Source organism: Vespula pensylvanica, chromosome 22 (assembly GCF_014466175.1).
Source record: "Vespula pensylvanica isolate Volc-1 chromosome 22, ASM1446617v1, whole genome shotgun sequence".
NCBI lineage: Eukaryota > Metazoa > Arthropoda > Insecta > Hymenoptera > Vespidae > Vespula > Vespula pensylvanica.
This window is the reverse complement of record NC_057706.1, coordinates 2,775,998-2,801,213: the sequence shown is the minus strand read 5'-3', so window position 1 is coordinate 2,801,213 and position 25,216 is coordinate 2,775,998. Positions and strand designations below refer to the sequence as shown.

General features: G+C 42.1%; 1 protein-coding gene across 6 annotated transcripts in view; it reads left to right on the top strand.

Annotated features, from left to right (window-relative positions):
* Window positions 1-25,216, top strand: part of LOC122636595 (protein tiptop) — a 139,780-nt gene that overhangs the window by 71,330 nt on the left and 43,234 nt on the right. For 2 of the 6 annotated variants that reach the window (XM_043827972.1, XM_043827971.1), the window contains exons 2-3: window positions 7,349-7,500; window positions 17,606-17,737. The exons of 1 other annotated variant lie outside the window; for it this stretch is intronic. In XM_043827972.1, the coding sequence (XP_043683907.1) occupies window positions 17,671-17,737 (67 nt within the window). In that variant the 5' untranslated portion in view covers window positions 7,349-7,500; window positions 17,606-17,670. Of the gene's footprint in view, window positions 1-7,348; window positions 7,501-11,508; window positions 11,819-17,605; window positions 17,738-25,216 lie in introns of those variants that run through there. 3 more of the 6 variants (XM_043827970.1, XM_043827969.1, XM_043827973.1) reach the window with 2 other exon arrangements.

Sequence of the window (25,216 nt, the reverse complement as noted above, 5' to 3'; positions counted from 1 at the left end):
TCTAACTAATTCGATCGTCCTCATTTAAAATCGTTTCTACTCGTCTTTCCTTCCGAAGATTTTGATAAAGAAGATCTGATAATACGATACGAAGAGAGGAGACTCGAGATTCAACATGACACGGTCCACCGAGTCTGCGGGGGATACTCATCCATGGGAATGATAATAAACGTCGATCAATCCATCCGTTCAGCTTCGCTCGTTTCAAAGAGAATCCAGAAGGATCTACGAGATGTGAAGGAAAAGAGATAGAGATAGGGAAAACGAGAAGAGTGAGCGAGAGAAAGATGGAATAATAGTTAATTCCTTCTTCCTCGTTCTGGCACGTACATTCACACGTAGACAGGTAGTGGATAACAACGCAACCTTTCTCTCTCTCTCTCTCTCTCTCTCTTTCTCATTTTTTTTGTTTCTTTGTCTTTCTTTTTTTTCCTCCTTTTTTTCCTTTTTTTTTTCTTTTTTTTTTCTTTTCTTTAATTTTTTTCTTACAACGAGATTGAGCGTGCTCCCGCGGGGTGATTAAAAGAGCGCGTGGTGTAACTCTATTACATGCGTATGCCCACACGCATGTAACGGTACCGGAGTCGCGTGCAAATCGGTGAATCACGTTACCACCTTGACTCTCTATTGCGTGGGAAGAAGCCGACGAGAAGAACAGACTATTTCTGGCGTTACATTTTCAACCTGCTTACGTTATCATCTCCTCTTTAGAATTTTTTCTATTTCGAGATAAAATCCGTTTGATTCTAAAATGATTCGATTCTAAAGTATATAATGGATATACGTATAGATATACGATTTACGTTCGCGCATAACATTATGAATTCTTCTTGTGTCGCGTAAGCAAGAAGAAGAAGAAGAAGAAGAAGAAGAAAAATAAAAAGAAAACAAAACGTCAAGTTCGCTCGTACGGATTGCGTAATCAACATAAAGCCATCACGTGCGTAACGTTCTCGAAAGACAATGACGGACGAACGTCAGATTAATTGCTTCTCTATCGCGCATTATTGATCGCACTTAGATTGACGTCGTTCGTTCTATACTTATTAATAAATCATGATCTCCTACCTAGAGATGCTTTGTTTTTTTCTCCTTTTTTTTTCGCCAAGGATTCAATGCACATACGTTATCTCGTAGGACTCGCAAAACTAGAAACATAATTCATCGATCGTATAGATACATACATGCATACATATGTATACATATACAAACACACATACATATACAGAGATATGTTTTTATCGAAGAAGGAACGACATATTCGTATATAAATTTACTTGGAAGACTTTCCTATGCAGATAAATGGTTATTCGGGCTAGAAAAGAGATATGAAATGTACGTAATAAGAACATAATCCAATGATATGCAATAAAGAAGTGCAGCTCTAAGAATAAGTGCATATAAGGGTCGTGTCTTCGGCTATTTTAAAAGAGCGGTCGGTCGGCCTGATCGATCGATCGGTCAGTCTGACGTTTGCTCTGGTTCGTTCGTAAGCAGTGGCGAGTCGCCTTCGAATTGTCAAGTCGATCGATTATTTTTGACAAGCTTGATTGATGGCAGCCAGGATCGATCGATCGTTGAACGTTCTGTGTTTCGTGGCGGTCTTCGACCTCCTCCTATTCCTCCAAGTACTAGTCCTCGACGTTATCGTTTGCCTCGACGCGGACAGTGACGTATTCGTCGAGCGATATTAGCGTATAATCTCAAGGAAACGATAATCCCTACCCCTTCCCTCCCTCCTCACCAAATCTACATCAACCAACCAACCCACCCATCGCAAAATCCTATTCGATTTTATTAGGCTCGACTTAACCAATATACGTGTCCATGTATCGTAAGTACGTGCGATTGTCACCTCTGCGTTACGACCTCGTTCACGATGAATTTCAATTCTCACTGAAGCTTCTTTCTATTCTTTCGTTGATATATTTCTGATCGTACGATCGAGGCTTCTTTCTACTGTCCAAGGACGGTTCAACGTCTGAACGTTTATGATTTGCATGCGATCACTCTGCGCCGCAAACGTCTCCGCGCTTCGAACGACATTATTATTGACACTAATTCAACTTGATTTCGTGTTCACGTCGATCGAATAATACGCGCCTATTTATAACGATGTTTCTTAAACGATAAATTTCTCGCAGAGATTTTCTGCTCGATAAGTTTCCTTTTTTCCCTTTCTTTTTCTTTCTTCGATAAAAAGATAAAAATCAATTTACTCTTCTTTTTCTACTTCTTTTTTTTTTTTTTTTTTTTTTTTCTTTCTTTCTTTCAATATATGAAAATACAAAAAAGAATGAAGAAGGAAAAATGAAAAACCTTGCTTCTCCTCCTCCTCTTCTTCCTCTTAGTTTCTTCTTAGCTCTTCTCGAACCGAGAGTGGGCATCGAAGGACGGCACGATCGATAATCGTTCCATGGCTCTACGATCGGCTCATCGGCCGTGTAACCCAATTTCCCGGTGAGAGACCCCGCTGACGTCTTAAGGCCTCGTCACGATGTGCCATTCGTCATAATTTTATCGATCGCCGTCGAAGAGTCACTGGCGACTCTTTTGACGTGTATGCACTTTGCTTTTGCGGTTTGCTTACTCTCTCTCTCTCTCTCTCTCTCTCTCTCTCTCTCTCTCTCTCTCTCTCTTTCTCTCTCTCATCTCTTTCTCGCTTTTCCCTCTCTCTCTCTCTCTCTCTCGTTCTCGCTTCCATTAGGTCGTCTTCGCGAACGTACGATTCCAATTAACCCGCTTCCACGCATCGACGCTCAGATATGATCGTCACGGATCGTCATAATTTCGAGTTTATCCGTAAGCAAGGGGCTATCAATAAATGTCGTTCGCGACGATGCCTTTCCCGGCTTCCGAGAAAGGAAACGATCGGACGTTTCTCGTCCTTCCACATTCTTGATTCACGAAAACGATCTTTGGTACGTATCGATCTACCTTTCTACCTTCATAATTTCTTCAGAATTTTCGTTCTATCTTATCATTTCCTCGATTAAATATCAATGTACGAAAGTATCGCCGCATAAAATCTTTATTTACACAAAGGTAAAATATAGAAGCTCTAATGAACGGATAGTCAATTATTGATAATTAATGTTCCTTTCGAATTCCGATAACTAATTCTAAGTACTTCCTCTTATTAAATGCAAATTATGTTTTCCGTTAAAATAAAAAGGAAAGCGAAGAAAAAAGAAAAAAAGGAAAGGAAAGGAAAAAGAGAAAAAGTCGGTCGCGATTCGTAAAATTGAACCGAAGGAACTGCAGGATGCATCAATAATGAGGAAACAAAAAAATAAAAAGAAAAGTGGTGCTATCGTCCAAGCGATCCACGATCTGCAAGCACGAAGTGACATTTCTCATTAATATAACTGTATTCGTATAATACGTGCAACCTATTCTTCCATCTTGAACCGCTCGAAAGTCGATCGGTAACGATTTCAACGATGCAATCATCGTCCTTGTCTCTCTCTCTCTCTCTCTTTCTCTCTCTCTCTCTCTCTCTCTCTCTCTTTCTCTTTCTTTCCTTCTTTCTTTTGCAGGTTCACAGACTTCATTAATAACATGATTCTGAAGAAAAAACGAAAGAAAGGTAACGTTAGATCGATCGAATTGACCCGATATGGATATTTTCACGAATTACATAGTTCCTCGGTCGATCGTTGAACAAATATTATATAATTGAAAGAAAAATCATTAACCATTAAACAAATTAATTTTGGTAAGTATTTTATTAATTGACGGTAAGTATTTTGTAAAGTAAATGGTCAGTAATCGATAATCAAACGTTTTGACAGGGTTTTTATTGTTTTATTAATAATCTTTTTATAAATATCGACCATTTGTTTGAGATACTGATCAAACCCCTAAAATATATCGATCGAATAAATAGCGATCTTGAAGAAACGCAAGTATTTACGTCAATTCTCGCAACAGTTCGAATGTTTTCGTTTAGTATCTCGAATGACACGGAGCAATAGGAGAAGAATTAGCATTCCGCAGACGTGGTTTAACTTAAGAAAGCTAGACTGTCGAACGTACGGCCACCTGTTGACGTTTTCTGTGAATGCGCAACGTGCGGTAGGCTATCCGAGAATCTCTTAAACGTTTAGCTTATTCGATCCTTTCTTTCTTTCTTTATTTTCTTTTTTTTCATTTTTTTGTTTTTGTTTTTATTACACCTTATCTTTTTTATTTTTTAAGTAGATCCCGTAAGGCCAAAAGTAAGAAATGCGAAAATGTGGAAAGACACATCGGATAATTCCGTTGGTTTATCGTTGCCAGACACGATAAACTTTTGTGACAGCGCTCTAGTAATTCATTTATTTTCGTATTACTTTCGTACGTTGACCGCTCGCGGCACGATTTTCACGTGATATAGCTTTTATTAACGGTGAAATGCGAGGAAGGGAGTTTCATTAGCGAGAGGAGAGCGCAAAGTGAAAACCGGTCTCTCACGATGAAATCCGGACAAAAGATCTTGAGACGAATCGAATGAATTCTTAGAATGAGTTCTTGGAGTAATTAGCTTCGCAGGTAAATAATGCTGCGAGACGTCGCGAAAATTATCATTACGAGGTTTGGTCGAGAAAGAGATTTGTTATTTTTAGAAGGAAAATTTTTTTTTAGTGTATATATATATATATACATACACATGCGCGCGAACGTATGTGTATGTATGCATGTATATATGTATACACAAAAACAATCTAAATAATTAAAGATAAAACGAATATCATAATACTTAGGTTCTTCGTCTCGGTTCAACGCGAGTTGGGATATAAAAAGACTAAGTTCTCGATACGTTACGTAATACGTCGAGCTCGTTCATAAACACCATCACTTAAATATGAATGGAATCAACGGAAGCCTTTAGAGATCGGCTTGTCCATCGCTTTGCAAGTAAAATGTGTTCGCGGAAGAGCGCTCGTATACTCAACCTATCTCAATTCACGCAAATTCTAATCTCTTTGTGTACAAACCGAGCACCACGTGCTCTCCTATAACTATATCTATGCTAATTAAAACATTAATGACCATGGTAAAACAGACATTTATTCGGGATCAACACGAACGGTTCTTACTTTACTATACGAAATATACGGTACGACGTATTGAGAAGAACATATTTTTCCGTCAACTGGACGTCAAAGAAGCTTGTACTTTGCTCGTTCATGCCTTTACGTCTTTCGTATCTGGCAAAAAGCGTGACTGCCATCGAGCGAAAATTACGATCGGTACTCTCGACGGGGAAGACCTTGTCGATTCTAACAGAAAATTTTCTTGTAATCTTACTAGATACGTAGGTACGTGATCGCAAGAGTTTCATAAGTCGAAGCGTGTTAAGAATTTTTTCACAAGCGAGTCAGCGTGAGAATGATCGTGTATATACTCGCATGTATTTACGCATACACATACGTATGTAAATACTTAGATACGTATATACGATTCGAAGATTTTTAGTAGATACACACGTATACATTGGTTATTATCGTTTCGATAAATAGATAGATAGATACTTACCTACTTCGTGTGAGAAATAGAAATGTTAAGATCGCTCATATTTATACGTCAATTTATGGTAATAGTTTATTCTATATTACAAGATGTAATAGAGAAGTTTATATTTATTATTATGATACGAGTCTACAGGTCACATTGACGATTGATTTGTGGTATATATATATATATGGTTATAGAATACATAAGGGAATATGATACGGTTGTTACTTTAATTAACGGTATATACGTATCAAGAAAAAATGGTGGATATCGTAATTTTTAACAGTCGATGTGATTTTACGAAAGAATGATTTCGGTAGGCCACTCGACCACCGAGATAAGCCGATCCGCTTTCCTTCATCGATGTTTTGCATCTGGCCCCGAAAAACAATAACGAAACGCTTTCTCTCTTCTTCGATCATCGACGGTAAGCGAGTCCATTTTTGTCGAGCTCCTCCTAGGTTGGGTAGGCGACCCGTTTAAACTCTCCAAAAAATGTCTAAGAGGCTCAAGTGCAGGTATCTCCGGCGTCCGGCTTGAGAGATCGAGTTGCTCGATGTCTTCTCAAATGCCTGCAGAAACTTAAAACGCCTAAGCTGCCGACTTTTCCTTCCCCCGTTACTTCTCGATGCTCCTCGAGCACCACCTTTCCTTCTTCTGTTCCTTCTCTTTCCCTCCACCTCTCAACCCCACCCAACCACAATTCCACTACAAAATACAATGGCCGCGTTTACATCGCGAATCATCATTGCTTTCGATTTTACGAAACGATGGGATACTATTGCAAGCTAGAAAAAATCATTCTCTCGTAACACGTTTCTCTCTAATCGCGATTCTCTATAATCCTAAAATCAGCTCCAGTTTTACGTAACGTCGAACGTAATAATGGCATTTGTCCAAAATGTTGTTGTTTCGAGCGTCGTCCATCCCTATCTTTCTTTTTTTTTTTTTTTTTTTTCTTTCTTTTTCGTTCCACGCGACGAACGCACGGAAGAGTAATTAACGCATATAACGAACTTATTCGAAGGATCATCGGGAAGTAATTTTCGTTGTCGATCGACATGTTAACCTCTGCCGTTTGTTTTTGCACTGCGGGAGTATCTTCGAAAGGGACTCAATGGGCTAGACAGACAGACGGACGGATGGACAGACAGAGAGAGAGAGAGAGAGAGAAAGAGAGAGAGAAAGTTAGTGAGTGAGTGAGCGAGGGGAAGAATAGGGGGTAGAAAACGATAGAGATACGATCGATCTTGGTCGCGAATGAATCACAGGAGTGTGACTTTGCAATAAAAGATAACGAGGGCATCTCATCAACGGAAGGTCAAGAACGTTTTACAACTCCTCTCTGTCTCTTTATTTCTTTCTTCCATTTCCTCTCGACCACTCTCGCTCTTCCTTTTTTCTCTTCCTTTTCTAATTTTGTATTTTTTTTTCTGTTTCTTTCTCTCTCTCTCTCTCTCTCTTTCTGTATCTCTCTCTTTCTTTCCCATGCCGATTTGAAAAGAAAGTGATTAAACGTCGTTTTAAGTAATTAGACATCGCATAAATTATCACTTTCTAATTACGACGAGATGCCCCCTCCTCCCCCCTTCAGCACCCCTCCCCCTCTTCCTATCTACTTTTAACACGGACAATGGCTTCCGATATATTTTCAGAATATCATTAATCAAATGTTAAGATTGTTCCCCGATTGGAAAGGTTGCATTAGAAAGGCTAGAAGGGTTCAATTAGAAACTAATGAATTTCTCGTTATTCGCAATTGAATGCGATACGACGAATGGGTGGGTTAGCCGTTCTTTTCCTTTTGTCGTTTTACGAGATAAATGATGCACGTGCAATTTCTGTTTAGGACTCTTCGTAATATTGTCGAAGGACGAAGTTGCTCCTCTTCAACGGCCAGTCTCAAGAGTGTCTCGTATAACTATAGTAATTATGTATTTACTTGACGTCTTTGAGAAAGAGAGGGACGGGGAGTGGTTTCATCCGACTTCGATTCTAAAGGCAAGTCGATAAATTCTTTTTGTTTGCAGTTACGAGGAAAGAACACGTTTGGTTAAACTTGCAAAAGGTTTCAATTCTCAGAGAAGATAATAAATTTTCAAAAGTTTCATCGTAAACCTTGTCGGAAATTTGACGCATAGGGAAGGAAACATTATCGATTTACGAGCGATGATTCGTCGGTGATAGAAAGAGAGAGAGAAAATTCTCGTTCTGGCTCTGACGGTTCGAAGATCAGCCAGGGTCGTGACGTACCCGCGATTCTCGAGGATTGACAGCTGCAAAGAGTCATCCTCCACTTCGTCATCGTCATTGTCGGTTCGACGATGATTGGCCGAACGCGCATTTGTTTCGTGACGCAGCAGGGGCGAGTGGAAGGTTCGCTCGCTCGCTCGCTCGCTCGCTCGTTCGTTCGTTCGTTCGTTCGTTCGTCGTTCGCTCTCTCGTTCGTTCGTTCGTTCGTTTGGTCGGTACGAGCGTTCAATGTAGTTACGAAGAATAGGATCGTCGATGTGCGCCAACCATGCGTTCCTTTGTCGTATCGGAGAACGAAACGTGACGCTATGATTTTCGTTCGGCGACTAAATAGTCGGAATGACTTTTTCGATTTTTCGTTGTACAACAATCAAGGAAAATTTCTTGATGAACATACGGGGAAACTTTCGTTATCTTCCCATCGCATAATTGTTCGTTTAAGATTGATAGATATATACATAAATCTATACGTATATATGTATATATATATGTATATATATATATACGTACGTACATACATATATACATATATATACTGACAGGCAAACGTACGTACGTACGTCGAAAAATAGAGGAAAAGTTTTTAACGATCAATAGATCCTGCTGTCGCGTTTCTCCGGTCAGTCATTCTTTCTCCTCAAGCACTTTTCGCAGAACGAACGTAACGCGTCACCCTATATACGAGGCCTTAATACCTGAGCCGTTGCTTCGTCACCGCCAGCCTTTTAGACTTCGCCGAAGGCCGAAACGAGAGAGTATTCGAAGAGGAGTACCCACCGCGGAAAGAATAATAAATAATAAAGGGGAGATTGATAGCTGCACCATGACTGACGATCCATCAATCACCTTTGGTTGCTTTCTCTATCTCTCTCTCACACGCACACACAGATACATACATGCATACATACATACATACATACATACATACATACATACATACATACATACATACATACACATACTCTTTCTCTCTCTCTCTTTCTCGTGAACGAAGGATTGACCGACGGTCTTTCTCCGCCCCCTCGACTTCCTCCCTTGGACTTTCCTTTTTCCCTTCTCTTTTCCCTTCTTCCCTCGTCCAAGTCGTTTTGTGTTGGCTGCGCCATTATCGCACTCGTTCTTATTACCCAGCTTCCTTTCACCTTCCTCCTCGATGCGTTCAGCAAGGAAGAAGGACCCTTGCCCTTCTTTCGCCCTTCCTCGTCCCTTCGTCGCGCGCGGTTTCGACTTTCTTCCTTCGACGATGAGACCGACGATGACTTTGCTCTTCCCGAATCCTCTTATTTGGCGTCCTCCTATTAAGAAGTCGGATCTTCTGAATCGCCGGCACCGTTGCGTTATGCTTCCTAATTCTGAACCTACAGGATTCATTCTTAGCTCCGATCGATTTCCCTCTTCAGAGTCTTTCAACTTTGGTACCCTGGCTAATGTTCGCCTTTCGTTAAAACGAAAAGACGTCGCCTACCTGCTGATTCTTTGTGCGCCATCGAGTAGAACTTTGGAAACTAGGCCGGAGTAGGTATCGCGATCAAAGTTGAAACACGAGATAATTGAGTCGAGATCTTCCCGATCGGGACAAAGAGAGAAAGAGAGAGGAAAGAGATACGTATGGTAACCTATCTATCACTATCTTCATCGATTAATCTAATTTTATTCTATTAACTTTTAACGTTCAAATAACGAAGTTCGATCGTTTAAATTTTATTAACATAATTTCGATATCCATGAATTATCGAAATATCTGAATCTTTATTTACGAGTGAACAAAGTCGGTCACTTTCATCAGAAACATTTATCTCCTAACTTGGATAGATCTAATTTATTGTTAGCGATCGTTAAATATATCGGAGTATCGAAGAGCAAGTATATTTTATACACAGTATAGTAGCTTCTTCATTTCGTTTATCGTTTGGAATCAGAGAAGTCCAATTTTCTTCTCATTTTCCCATAACCCTCGAGAAAACAAAGAGGAATCTCCTCTCTCGAATATCAGACCGGGCGAAGTTAATTCGAAGAGGTTCTCGAAGGTGCTCGGCCGCTTCTCGTAGTTGATTTTCGTTTCGTTGATCCTCGGCAGGGTAAGTCTGGCATCGGCCGACTAATCCGTCCCCCTCGGCGTATGGTGAGTGGCCGGGACGGATCAATCGGAAGGCGGGTATAAGTTTCCGCCGTTGTGGTCCGCCGGTACCGAGGTTAGCTGTCGTGGTCAGTTTCGAATTGCGGCGATGTCAGTGACAGCTGTGCTCGAGGGCCGCGTATTGAACGCGCGCGTATACGTTCGCGTCCAGTCAGGCTCCTTTATACCTACTTACCTTGCTCCTGTCTCTGTCTTTCTCTCTCTCTCTCTCTCTGTCTCTCTCTTTCGTTCTTTCTTTTGCTATCTTCTTCCCTCACGTTCCTCTTCGTCCCTTCTACCGGCTCGATTTCTTCGCCTTTACTGACCTCTCTCCCTGAGGGTCCGCCATGGCCACCGACCAGTCAAATAATCGTCCGCGTAATAGACACGCGCTCACAGCGGAGCCAACTGGTAATAATAAGGTCGAGAGGGTAGCCCTATCCCGACTCACATCTGCGACGATTAGGACATACCCTAACCGCGAGACTCTACAATCACTCGAATGCCGAGAATCCTTCTTCCTTCTCCTCCCACTCTTCTACTATCTTCTCTTCCTTCTTCCACTCTATCGGTCTCATCCTTCCTATCGTTTTCTCTCTCTCTCTCTCTCTCTCTCTCTCTCTCTATCTATCTGTCTATCTCTCTCCTTCTCGTTTCGTCGCGGTATCAACGTGATCATCGTAAGCATAGAGAACACAGCTCATACGTGTTATTAGCACCACTCACTGGGTAATTCCATTCTAAAGAAACGAGCATAGTAATTCTCGAGTTCGAGTTCGAGTTCGAGTTCGAATCAAGGTTGCGCATTAGTCGCAATTAGCCGTCACGTTGGCGCCTCTTTGTCTCTCTCTCTCTCTCTCTCTCTCTCTCTCTCTCTCTCTCTCTCTATTTCTTTTGCACGGTCGCGTCATTATAGAAAAAGCTAAAAGGAAACGTTTTAAAGAGTATTAACGTTTTAATTCTTGACGTATTTCGAGCGACCTAATTTTTCGTAAAAATTTGTTAAAAAGATGTTGCTTTTGAAAATCGCGTAATAGATCTTTAAGGAAGTTGATCCTCCGTTACATTGGGAAACCCAAAAACTTCGAGTTCGGCTTCTTTAATTAACGTTCTCCCATCTCTTTCTCCTTCTTTCTCTGTTGCTATTATATTGCCTCTTGGAAGGAAACTCTGAGAAAGAAGCTTTCTCCTTGGCAGTGTTGGGAGGAAGAAAGGAAGAGAACGAAATGACGAGAAGGAGATGGTAAAGGTAAGGGTAAAGAGCAAGCAAGAGATAGACATACTAAGAGATAGAGAAAAAGAGAAAGAAAGAGAAAGAAAGAGAAAGAAAGAAAGAAAGAAAGAGAGAAAGAGACTAGACTGGCTGCATGTCGGAAGGCTGTTTTACTTCCCAATTACTCGAAACACTCCGCTATCGGGGCGAGTATTAAAGGGGCTTCCAGTCGAGCTTCCATGCCCAACGTCGCTTGTATCTTCTTGCTTTCTCGTCCGTGGAACTGCCCTTTCCTACGTATGTATGTGTCTATATGCGCGAGTCTCTCCGAATGTGCAGGCATCGAGAGAAAGAGAAAGAGAGAAAGACATAGAGATAGACAGACAGACAGACAGAGAGAGAGAGAGAGAGAGAGAGAGAGAGAGAGAGAGAGAGAGAGAGAAAACGAGAAGGAAGACACAAGGAACTCCTGGATAACGAGAGGGGTGAAGAGGTAGGGCGCGATATTACACGGGAGCCAAGGGTACTCGCTAGGTGAGGGACGAAGAGAGGAACCGAAGGGAATCGGTCGTTACGAGTTCTATGTAGAAGGAAGAGGAGAAGTTCTGGAAGGAGGAAAAGAGGCGGAGAGTCGTCGGGACGCTTCGGGACGGCCACCCAGGGACGCTTCAAAGCAACGAGCGCCTTATCTTCGCTACACCTTTGCTTGCGAAACGCGACGGACCTATTTAGACCCGGTTAGTGCGAGCCCGTTTCACCCTTACTTCGTACAACCCTCCCCTACGACCTGACTACCCCAAAACTATCTCTAGCTTTCTCTCGTACGTGGAAATTCTCATTCCTCCTTTCTTCTACTAGTTCTATCGACCTAGTAGAATAAACTGCTTGCGCGAATGCAATTATCAGCAAGCGGATACAACCATGTCTTTTCGTCAAAAGACATAGATCCATTCTGTTAGTTTCTTTTTTTCTTTCTCTCTCTTCTTCGTCTTTCTTTTTCTTTTTCTCTCTCTTTCTGGCTAAGTGCCCGAGGCGGTGATTCCGACTAAAATCGAGTGGCTCGAAAGAGTAGTATAACTCCTTCATAGTTTGATGATTGGTGAGGATCTTCTTCGTACTTTTAAAACCGTTATCAAAATGTTCCTCCGTATTTTTCATTGCTATATTTCTCAACGATCGATAAAATGTTTTATTTGTACCAGCGAAACAAATTCCGGCATAACGACTGAACTTATTTCTCTAGAGAGTGATACGTGGATTGTCCATTGTTAATGTCCTCGTCGGATCTATATTTCTAATTCGGTCTTATGCGAGATAAATGATATATAGAAGTAAAGCGAAGAATGGGGAGGGAAGAGGGGGTTAATGTTTAATTGGATCACACGCTGTTATTCTCCTTTTTTTGACTCCATCGATTTGACTTTTGATAATCGACCATAAGCGTTGATATACGATTTCGTTTTATATAGCCGTGAAATTTCCTCGGTCGATGATCAACGACGAGACGCAGTGTGATTTCTCTCGGACGAAGATAGAAATGGTGGTAGGTAGCTAGCTAGCTAGCTAGGTAGGAAGGTAGGTAGGTAGGTTATATAGGAAAAGAGAGTCGATTCGTATCGGAGGACGCGAGGAGTCGCAGTACGATGGCGGAGTGGAGAGAGGAGACACGCGACGATTTATAATCGGTGACGAATGAGCGCGATCGCAGGGATCTCGTCTCTCTGACGTTTTATAAATGTCGCAGAGCAATAAAGACGCTCGATGGATTAGCCGTGAGCCTGGCATTCCGAGGCAGCGGATTCTATTCTGGTGATTTGAAACCAGGCACGCGCGTCCAATGAATCAATCGGATGCCACGTTGCCCCGGAGTCCTCCCTTCCTTTCCCTACGTCCGTTGCCTTTGATCTGACGGTTGTCCTTAACGTTGCTGAAGGGTGAATCTCTCAAAGAGCACCGAGCAGCGTCAGCGCGTTAGCGACGTTTTCGATTTCGCTTCTCTCTCTCTCTCTCTCTCTCTCTCTCTGTCTCTCTCTCTCTCTCTTTCTTTCTCTTTTTCTGTATTTCTCTCCTCTCTCTCTCTCTCTCTCTCTCTCTCTCTCTTTCTCTTTCTCTTTCTCACCCACATTTACTGTCTCATCCATTTTCTTTCCATTTCTCTTTTTACCTAAAGGCCAACTGTTTCTTTCTATCAACAGAAAATATATGAAATAATGAATGACACGGGAGCTAACAGAGTTCACCTTTTACACGTGATGCTCTTTTCAGTGTTCGCAATTCTCAGTGAATCACCGACTGGTTTTCCTCCTTGGCCGCTGTCTTTCCAAATTCACGTGCGACTCATAAATAGCGGCTTCCTCCTCACGATTCTACCACCTTAACCGATCGCGTTTTCCTTTCGAAGCCCGACAGTTTCCAATATCCCGAACTGCAATGTTTCCATCTGGGTTCTCTTCTTGAACAGATTTCTCTACACCTGCTCGTCGTTCGCTTCTAACAACCTTTTTCTTTTCCTTTCTTCTTTTCCTTCTTCCTTTCTTTTTCCTTTCTTTCTTTTATTTCTTTTTTTTTTTTTTGTTATTTTTCTTCTTCTTTTCTCTCTGATCGAAGGACAAATCGATGATCTGCGGATCTATTAGGAACGCCGCGCTACTTATTAATAATACCAGGATTTCGTCGGTGAGAGAGCTGGATCGAAGCCAATCTTGCTTCGCACGTGCGTGTTGTACCGAACGTAAAATCGTGATCAAACAAAGCTTCGCTCGCCGTGCTTCTAGCAACATTGGAAGAGATAGAGAGAGATAGAGATAGAGAGAGAGAGAGAGAGATAGAGAGAGAGAGAGAGAGAGAGAGAGAGAGAGACATAGCTGCTTAACTGTGCACGGATCCATTCCGGGTGGATGGAATTGGCGCCAAGGTTTTACGAGCATGCGCGCCATTATCGTTCGTCGTCCTCGTACTGGACTAGTGCTCTCTCTCTCCCTCTCTCTCTCTCTCTCTCTCTCTCTCTCTCTGTCTCTCTTCTTCTCTCCCTCCCTTCCACATTCTGTGCGTCGACCTTTACCTAACAACGTTCCCGTTTCCTACGACTGCAACCACCACCATAGCCACCCCCGTCGCCAACCCTGACCTGATTTATGGGATTCTAGAAGCGTCTGCCCTGCCGACGTACGTTTTCGAGGGTCGTCGTCGTCGTCGTCGTCGTTCTCTCTCTCTCTCTCCCTCCTCCCTCCCTCTCTCTCACTCTCCCCACCCCTTGTTCATTCTTCTTCCCTCTCCTACCACAGACAGCTGGCTAGTGTTTCCACGAGCAAACGCATAAATACGTACACACTGAGCGTTAGAGAGTACGAAGGCAAGTGGAATACCTACGTCCTGCTTCGTTCATTTTCGTCTCTTTGTTCAACGCTAAGGGATGTGTACGAAAGATGTCTCTCTCTCTCTCTCTCTCTCTCTCTCTCTTTTTTCTCTCTCAAGATTCTCTTCTACATACGTACGTAAGTACTTATCTCGTACATAAGATAACCGTCGAAGATATCATCCAGATTGCCTCTGTCGTGTCGTTTAGTCCTCTCTCTCTCTCTCTCTCTCTCTCTCTCTCTCTCTCTCTCTCTCTCTCTCTCTCTCTCTCTCTCTCTCTCTCTCACTCTGTACTTCCTTTTCCCATTTTCGTTTTGTCTCCCTCTCTCTCGCTCTCCTGCTAAATAACTCAAAAGGATCGATCGACATCAAAGAGATTTATTTTCCTTTTGCTTTTTCTATGAGGAAAGAAAAGAAAATGGAAAAAAGGGAAATAGGAAAGAGAAAAAAGAAAAAGAAAAAAACAATGACGTTATACGGTTACTTACTTACCATAGCGAGCGAGAGCGCCCCGTCCTTTCGTCGTTTTGAACTTTACCGGCTCTTAACAAATTTTCTCATACGACAAGACGTCTCTTACGAAGGCGAGCCTTTGTTTCCGGGCGCCAGCAGACGTGTCCGCCAAGCGTGTACATGGATCCGGTGAACAAAACAGCGACGTTTCCCGGAAAGCTTCGTCGACGAGTAAATTTCCTTTACCCTCGGAAAGGAAAAAAAAAAAACGAAAGAAAGAGAGGAAAAAAAAGAATCATGCCCGGGGTGGGTGACACAAAGGCCGAGTGATTTGTGTCGTTTGCCATTCTTTTGACCGTGCGGCAAGGATTTCTCCCTCTACTTTCTCTCTCCCTCTCTTTCTCTCTCTCTCTCTCTCTCTCTCTCTCTCTCTTTTCGCTTCCCCTAGAGCCCTCCTCCATCGCGCTTTCTCCGTCTTTCTCGCAGATATGGCCGAGTAATATACGAGCCCTGCATCTGTTCCCCGAGTGACGCAACGTCCCGCCATAGATCACACCCAGGCTTTTAGAGAGTGAAGGCTGTTAAGGAGCGTACGAGAGAGACAAGGAAAGATAGATAGAAAGAGAGAGAGAGAGAGAGAGAGAGAAAGAAAGAGAGAGAACGACGTAGAGAATAGGAGAGAGGGTGTTGAGAGAGGTCGGTAAAGGGAAGGTAGAAGAAGAGGCGAGCGTGTGCAAGAGAATAGACTGATAGAGAGAGAGAGAGAGAGAGAAGGAGAAAGAGGAACGGAGAACAGATGCCTTCTCGTAGGAGCGCTGTAGTGAAAGAGAGAGAAAGAGAAAGATAGAAACGAGCGAGAGCGACAGGGTGACGTACTGTTACTGTTAAACTCGGCTGCGCGTAAAGAAGAGCATGAGCAGGAGTGCGGCTACCTCTCTAGTGTGTCGTGAGCCATACGAAGAGAGGGAGAGAAAGAGAGAGGCAGAGGGAGAGAGAGAGAGAGAGAGAGAGAGAGACATATAGAGGTAAAACGCAGAAGTGGTTAGCGGTGAAAGTCCAGAACTGTGGACGAACCCGTCTCTCTTTCTCTCTCTCTCTCTCTCTCTCTCTCTCTCTCTCTCTCTCTCTCTCTCTCTCTGTCTGTCTCTCTCTGTCTCTCTCTTTTCCTTATGGTAATCTTTACGAAAGGGGTCGCAGCATAGTCCATTCGTGGATCAGTCATACAGACGTATTGTATTTCGCGCGAAAAAGAGAGTTGTCTTTCGCTATAGAAAGCTAATTAACTCGATCGTGTTCAAAGAGTTCATTATTATTAGAGAAACTTATAGCGATGTAGAAATTCTCTAAAGGAATGTATCCGTTGAAAATCGTATAAAATCATATATCGTTTGTCGGATAGAAAAAAAGAACTTGGAAGGATTGATCGCGCAGTTAGAAATATTGACGGATGTTAAAGATCTTAAAGCTAAATCTCTCGCGTTTCTTTCCTTTTCTGTCGCTTCTATATTAAAGGAAAAAGAGTTGTAAATCGATATACGTTAGGACGTATCGTCTACACCAAAGGGATGTATCCGGTCAAATGTAAGTATGTTCAGAAAATTCGTTAAGTTGTTGCGATCGAAGGGATCGAAAGTTTCGTAGATTCTCTTAGGAAGAGAAAGAGAAAGAGAGGGAGAGAGAAAGGAAGAGGAAATGAGAGAGTAGGAGAGAAGTGGGAGGGAAGGATTACGGGGAAGGGTCGACGATGTCGACGCGATACAGTACCCGAGCCCCCGTAGAACGTACCGACGTAGAAACCATTGAGGTGAGATATACGAGCGAGAGTTTGTTTGCGCTTATGGCCTACGCCTGGAGTAGGAAGGGCCGGACGGCGGAGTTGGAGGACTGAGAGGTGGCTGCCGTTTTATCGAGGCACCCTTATGCCTATTACACCCATCCCTTCCCTCTCTACCTCTCTCCCTCCTTTCCTTCCTTCTTTCTCGTACCTCTCCTAGCCTCGTTCTGTCCACCATCGCTACCACCATCGCTACCACCATCACTACCACCACCATCACTACTAGTAGGTACTCTCTTCTCTTTCCACCAACACCTATTCGGCACCCCCCACCGACCGGGTGACGCTGTGCGCGAATTAAAACGCCTCATAAATATCTGAAACAAAGGCGGCCGCTTTCGAGGGCGTACGCCAGAAAGATATACGACTGGTTACGATGCTTGGCACCGGGTGGATAAGGGAGTTTCGCTTGCTCGCTCTCTCGCTCGTTTTCGGTAGGAGGGTTAGAGTAGGACGAGTAGTAGTTGGAGAAGGAGTAGGAAATAGAGGAAAATGAGGTGGATACGTTGGTACTTCTATGTAAAAACGCGTAACCGTGTAGAAGCTCGAGAGCTCTAATGTGAAAATTTTCCCGTCGAAAAAATACCTTTCCAAAAGGCTACTCCTCGAAAGGTATCGCGCGAAGTTAAATGTGAGAATTTTTAATAGTGAGCTTACTTATTTTTATGGGTTATAGAGACTTTCTTTTATTATTTTTTTTTTTTTTCTATTTGCCTCACTTCCTTTTCCTTCATTTCATGTGAAACGTCGTTTTTAAGGACTCTTCTCAACGTATCTATATGTCAAACAGATTTATCAAAAACTGCGAAAATCATCATTGATTAATTTAATCGAAGATATCTCGTTATTATTCTGACCCGAGTGCATTTTTCTATTTCAGGTAAGTAGTGGTCTCCGATCGTTTGCAAAGCGAGCGGCCCGAAGCCGCCGCACCGGACGGAAGATATGCGAAGCAAGCAACAGCCGAGGCCTTCCTTCCGGTGGCCGCAGCAGCGCGGCGATAATCTAACCGGTAAATATGACAAGTGTACAACAAAGTGTATTGCGAAGTGTATCGCACGCATGTTTTATCTCTTCTCTCTCAGATTTACACAAAATTATTGCACATTCTAGACGAAAAGAAAACTTTTATTTTTCTTATCTTTCCGCAACCCTTACACCCTCTATTTATGCACGCACGTGTAGCATATCCGCACAGTTAATGGAGCACGATTTCTCGATTTAAATGACGATGGTAAAACGAAACGAAAAAGAACTACTTACGATATATGGACGATTCGCGTGAAAGCTCCTTTAAAAATCTTATTCTATAAGATATCACAGATATTATTGTTAATTTGCCGATTCTTCGTGGTAACACGGTATAATATGTCAAAATACCGTGTAATAAATAAATCGTCACAACGATTGCGGCTAACGACGTTCATACTTTTCTCACGTTCAGAAATCGCCATTCATTAGCATTTGCCGTCATCCTTGCTCTCACCGGAGAGCCTCGTAAATCGGTAATGTAAAGCGGTGTATAAGGCAAAGCGGCGGTCGAAGAAACATGACCGATACGACGACGGTATGGCGATCTATAGGTGGGCGCAGGTAGTATGGTTTCTCTACCTCGATCAGACGGCAGGTACCCATGATGAGGTTTGCACAGGTGTCACTCCGACGGGATACATTCTATAATACTTTCGAAGTTTTACGATATATTCGAACGTCGTTATTTTAATTGCTACACGTATTTCCCTTGGTATTTTAAACGGTCATTGACTCGATCCACGTCTCGATTCATACTTAAAAATTTAAATATTATCGAATGAAGGTTTAACGTTTTCTTTCTATATGGCATGACACGAACGCTGTCGATCGAAAATTAATAAAATTTAGTTGCTCCTTCGTCTATGGTTTCCTTTTTTTTTTGTTTTTAAATTTTATTTCTTTTTTCTCGTTCCGATATAATTTTTTGTTTTGTTGCGATCATACCCTACATCGCAAAACAACGGTACAATTTCCAAAAAAAATGGAATAATTTCACAAATAGACATTTTTCGATTTTGAAAATAAATAAAATAGATTTTGAACAAATAAATAAAGTTTCATTTTAAAATAAATAAAATAGATTTTTAAGCGATAAAATCAGTGTCACAACTATATCCAACTATTAATGAACAAATTGAATTAATATTTCATCGTCAGTGTTTACCGTAATTATTTGTCGCGTAAATCCAAGTTAACGTAGCTCTCTTCCTGTCTGTTCGAGTATAAGCGAATAAGTTTTAGTAAACAATTACAACGATGAAAATTTGAAACTCTAGGATGAAAGATAAAGGAGCATTTTAATTCATATCGATTTCTCACTCCTATTCTCTGTCCATCGTTCGTTATTCGAGGAGAGGTGAGAGGATCGTCGATAATTATGAGATCCATTATAAAGGTAGTTCGACCTATTTTCAGATAACATAATGCTTTATGGTAATGAGCGAGTCCCGCCGAGTCCAAACACAAAATTGCGGTCATTTAAATAAAACTTTTTATTGGGCTCTCACGGACGGACGTTAATATAGCGGCGCAATCAAGCGGCGAGGATAACGAAACAAACCCGACGAGATCGGCTCGCGCTCGCGATGTTGTTCGGTCTCGATCGTCGTCTCGATCGTCGTCTCGATCCCAACGTTTCGAAGTAAAGACACGAAACGGTGTCGTAAAAGCGATAACCGAGCGACTTTTCTCGATCTGCTCTGCCTGTCCGTAAAATGTGCAATCAACCTCAATTTCACAGCGAACGATCGTCTTTGAGACTGAACAGAGAAGATGACAAGAAAAAGAGACGGAGAAGGACAGAGAGAGAGAGAGAGAGAGAGAGAGAGAGAGAGAGAGAGAGAGAGAGAGAGAGAGAAAGAGAAAAGGGGAAGGGAAAGGGAGAGAAGTAGTCGTCCTTAAAAGCTCTTCGATCGTTTCGTACGCGATACGTCGCACGGACGTATAATTCTTAATGATAACCTAATTTAGTTGCTTTTACAGTAAGCTTTATCTAACTTTTTTCTTTCCTTTTTCCTTTCCTTTTTTTTTTTAAGATCAAGATGGTAGATATCTCACCAGTCGTCGAGTATCGTTTCATAGGGAAGGAAATTAATTGTTATATATTTTTTGCACGTGTAAGTAGATATATTTCGCCTATTTAAGATCTCATCGTCCTTTAAAATATTATTTTCGATCGAATAGTTTAGGCGTGCAGTATAACGGGCTAACGATAAATCTCGAACTCTTTATTTCGAAACCGCACGCACAAAGATATTTCGTATATGTCTCTCGATGCGGACGTTCCTCGCGAAAATGTGGTGGCAATAATTTTGGGATACCTGAAAGTATCAGTCGAGCTTGTTACGCGTCAGGCAAACGTGATGCATCGATTCAAGTAAGGGTAATAAATTTGGTTCGGCGCGTGTCATCGGATCTGTCGCGATAAAAGTTACAAGAACGTGCGAGCAGGCGCACTCGAAAAGAGTATATATGTATATGTGTATACGTATATGTGTATGTGTGTATTTCTCTCTCTCTTTCTCTCTAAGTGTATGTGTTCCGGTTCCACACTTTTTTTTGGAAGAGATAGTCAAATACGTGATAATTCTGTATTCGTCGTTTCCGTTTCTTCACTGGTCTCGAACGATGCAGGTGAATGAAACAACCGGTTGTTATCGTGTATGTACCTACCTAGGTACATACGTTTAGAATAGAGATAGGTATGAGTATTGTACGCGTACATCGTCTATGGCACGCTCGTGAAAATTAGAGTCGTTTTTCGTGATTTATCATCACGCGCTCGTAACTCGTACCTTTTTACGAGAAACAAAACCGCGTCGTCTAGTTACGAGAGATCTCACTTCTGACGATTTTTAAGATTTGTATAATCTGAAATTATCAATTTGGAAGTTACGAGATTTAATATATAAAATGATGGTTGATAGGAGTATCCGAGCGATTCGTTTATCGTTTGTATCGTTCATCGATGTAGATAATATACGTAGAATTCTTGGAAAATCGTAGGAAGAAAAGAACAAGAAAAGAGACGACGACGACGACGACGACGTTAGTGGTGGTGATAGTGGTGGTGGTGGTGGTGGTGGTAGTGGTGGGTGGGTGGGTGGGTGGGTGATGGTCGAGGGTGTATGCGCGCGCGCGGCCGCATGTGCCCGACAAACAGGGTCGTCAAGAGGTGACTTTGACTCTCCATTGCTCCAGCTGCTCTCGTCCCCCGTATTAGTAATCGTCGTCTCGCTCGGTGATAACCCGTGGATGACGTGACAAGTGAAAACCTGTATCCGCGCGTATTCATACGTATGTGTGTATATATGTGTATATATACATACATATATATATATACACATACATAGATATCTACTCTTTTCCTTGTTGGTTATATGTTTTTCTATGTGTGCACTGTACGCTCGTAGATAGATAGTAGATTTATATATATATGTATGTATATATATTATATATATATATAGACTCATGCGCAACGAGAGCTATCGGTGCACGTCTAAATGAACCGTTATACCTTCTGCTTTGATTTCAAAGAGAGAAAAAGAGAAAGAGAGAGGATCCCTAACAGCCGAGGAATATTCATTTAAATATCTGTCAATACTCGAATCCAACGAGGGCTGTCGTCGGGGCCGGGGGCGGACTTACGTGCCCTCCGTTGCTCACCACCGGTCCTCCGGTACTCCAGAGAGAGAAGCGGAGGTCCCGTCGGTTCTCCATCGTCGTCGTCGTCGTACTAACCTTCTCTCTCTCTCTCTCTCTCTCTCTCTCTCTCTTTCTTTTTCTCTATCTCTCTTTATCTTTCTCTCTCTTTCTTTCTCTCTCTCTCTCTCTCTCTCTCTCTCTCTCTCTCTCTCTCTCCAGCATTCTCTCTTTACCAGCGCGATACTCCTATACCGCACAACTACGCTTACGTACGTCTGATCTCTGTCGTACAGGTATTTTCGATTCACCTTTGTACTCGTCCCGTCATCTCCGTACGTACCACCTCTCTTTTCCTCGATTCTCGATGCGTTCTCTTTCTCTTTCTCTCGTCTCACTGTCCGGCGCAGCTTACGTAGCTTATCCTTTTTATTACAGATATACATACATACATAGATACATACATACATACATACATACTATCATACTATCTACGTATCATATGTAGTACGTACGTATCGGGTACTATCGACCCTTCCTTCAACCTCCGCCCTATCCGCCATCGAGATTTCATTTATTACACGCGACCTATCGAATATGCGTTACCCGTAAATTCATAACATTCGTAACGGACAGACCACCGATGCATTTAGATACATACTAAAATCGAAGATGCCTTTCGTAGAATCAGAAGAGAACGTAGCTTTATTAATAGATGATAGATACATACCCGTGCTAGAAGAATTAAAAAGAAAAGGAAGTTAATTTGACTGGCGAGGAAGAATGGTAGGTGGTTGCATGAAAACAAGAGGACGATTTTGCGTGAAGGGTGGGATGAAATGGAGAAAGCGGTGGTGGCCGTGATGGTAGTAAGGCTGGAGGGGGAAGGGGAGGAAGAAGGAAGGAGCACTTTGCGTGCGTCATTTAAGAGAAGCTTAATGCCGCCGTAAAACGCGCTAACGGCCGACTCTCGTCAGACTCTTCACGAGCCGGAGGGTGTTCTTACGCCCTCCTTTTCTCTCTCCCATCCCCCTCCTCCTCCTCCTCTTTCTCCTTGCCCACTACCACTACACAATTTCTATCTACCTCTTTAGCCTCCTGAAGCATTCAGCGACGTCGCGAACTAGCGTCTTTATCATGAGACCGGTCGTCCTTCCTTCCTTCCTTCCTTCCTTCCTTCCTTCCTTCCTTCCTTCCTTCCTTCCTTCCTTCCTTCCTTTCTTTTTTTCTTTCTTTCTTTCTTTTTTTCTTTCTCTTTTCGTGATTCTGTCCCTCTGTTGGATGACGTCAGTGTCCACTTTATGTATGTCGACTTTATACGCTCTACGTAGTAGGTATTTCGTACTAATGCATTGTTACTTTACGATCGCACGTTACGATTACGTTTAGGTTTTGATAGTCCAAAGAAGATTTTTTCTACGACGGATACGTCAGTCCTGTATTTTCGTAGGAGGAATGTCGTTGGTTTTATCATCGACTTTTAGTAACAGTCAAGGATACCTTTCTATGTAGATATCTAGCTACACTTACTTACTTTATTCTTCTCTACAGTTTGTCTTCTGATAAAATGCCGAGAAAATGGTATAGATAGTGCGAATTGTAGGTGGATCGTTACATGGGATACCAGTTCTCGATGGAAAATGTAATAACGAGTGGTTGAGTGAGTTATATATATATCTATATATATCTGTGTGTGTATATACATGCTACGCACGTAATATGGACAAAGCTATATATATATATATATATGTATATAGGTATATATATATATATGTATATGAGTATATGTACATGCATACGCACGTATAACGAATAAAGCTGAGAATCTTCACTTTCTCTCTCTCTCTCTCTCTCTCTCTCTCTCTCTCTCTCTCTCTCTCTCTCTCTCTCTCGAAAAAAGAAGAAGAAATCTTTTGGATTAAAAATCAACAACTCATTCTTCGAATTATCGATCCTCTCATAAAACGATCGATGTGATTCGCCTAAAATTATTTTATTGATTTCATTTTGATCAACGTTCCTTTACGGAACGGAAGCGTTTAGACTTATATGAGCGTGATTTTTGAGAATTATTTAAACTCGTTTTATCCTCTTAACGATAAACTTCGAACAACGAAAATCTGTAAAATGAAAGAACGACGAACCGTGAAATCAATCACTATCCCGAACATTGATTGCGAACGTTCTTTTATATTACTATCGAAATGAGTTGCGTGTTTTAAAAATCAACTTTGCACAATGAAAATTGACACGGAACGAATAATATATGATAATGATGAATTCACATAATGTTGGAACGATCACATTATAATTGTAGCTTATGAAGTTTGGACTTCCCTGGTTGGTTAACGTTCTCGTTCTTTATCATGTTCTCTCTTTTGCATGCGCGCACATCCTCTTTCATTTTCTTTCTCTCTCTCTCTCTCTCTCTCTCTCTCTCTCTCTCTCTTTCTCTTTCTCTTTTCCTCTCTTTTCCTTTCTCTTTCTCGCTCGCTCTTTTCGATACCGTCGGTAGTCTTTCTCTCTACGTCTACGGATTTTCCGCCTTTTATGATGGCCGTAAAGTGGCGTATGAATTTTTATTATTATTACCGACCGACCGAACGAACGAATGAACGAACGAACGAACGAACGAACGAACGAACAAACTAACGACGAGCACTCCTCCCCCTTACCTCTCGACGATTTGAAGCGCGCACACGTCTCGTGCTGCGTGTCGTACGATGTCGTCGCATTAGAAAAAGTCTCGTTTTCTCTCTGTGTTATCTGCATGGTGAATTTATTTTATTTTATTTTATTTTATTTCTTTTTTCTTCTTTTTTTTTTTTTTTAGTTTCAAGGTGAAATTTAAAGTGTCCGGGAAATATCTCTTTCCTTTTCTCCCTTTTTCTCCTTTTGTCATTCTTCTATTCCTTTCTTTCCCATCCTCCCACCCCCACCCATTTTTTCTATTATTTAACAAGTCATACGCCGTCGTCGCTGAATTTAGAGTGACCTGTTGCTGATTCAATAGACGCATAAACGGGATTAATGTTTCGATCTATCTACACTAGAGAAACTCTAGTAACGTTAATATCATTTTAAAGATCTTTTCAAGGACGAAACTTTTTGAATGCATAAACGATACGAATTTTTCCGCACGGTCAAGTTTCTATATTGTTGTACGCGTGACAGCGCGATCGCTTCGAACAGCCTGATACCGCGAAATGAGATAATGGGATGGATACGTGCTGTTCAAAAAGGAAAACGAAAAGAAAGAAGAAAGGAAGGAAGGAAGAAAGGAAGAAAGGAAGGAAGGAAGGAAGGAAGGAAGGAAGGAAGAAGGAAGAAACGAACGAATGAACGAACGAAAAGACCAGAGGCTGTGCACGACCGGTTGTAGTACGGACCCCTCGGGGGTGACATCTCCGACGTGAAGCCTTCTTTCTCTCTTTTTTCCTCTCTTTTTCTTGCTCTCTCTCTCTCTCTCTCTCTCTCTCTCTCTCTCTCTTTTTCTCCCACCCCTTTCCATTTACTCGTGTCTCTCCGTTCTCCGACTCCGGTAGCCCTACTAGGAGCATTTTAATCCACCCGACCGACGTCACTCCGAAGCTCCGAATAATCAGCCCGAAATTCGTTGCGAGCTGCGGAGGCAGGCGAATTGCTGCGAAACGCAACAAAAGAACGAGATATTAGTCGGCAGCAGCCGTTGCTGTTGCCGGTGCTGCTGCTGGCCGAGCCGGAGATGTTGAAGCCCCTACGGAGGAGTGACGTCCTCTCGACCGCACTTGATTTTCGTCCTTCCCTCTGCACTTCTCTGTCTCTCACTCTTTCTTTC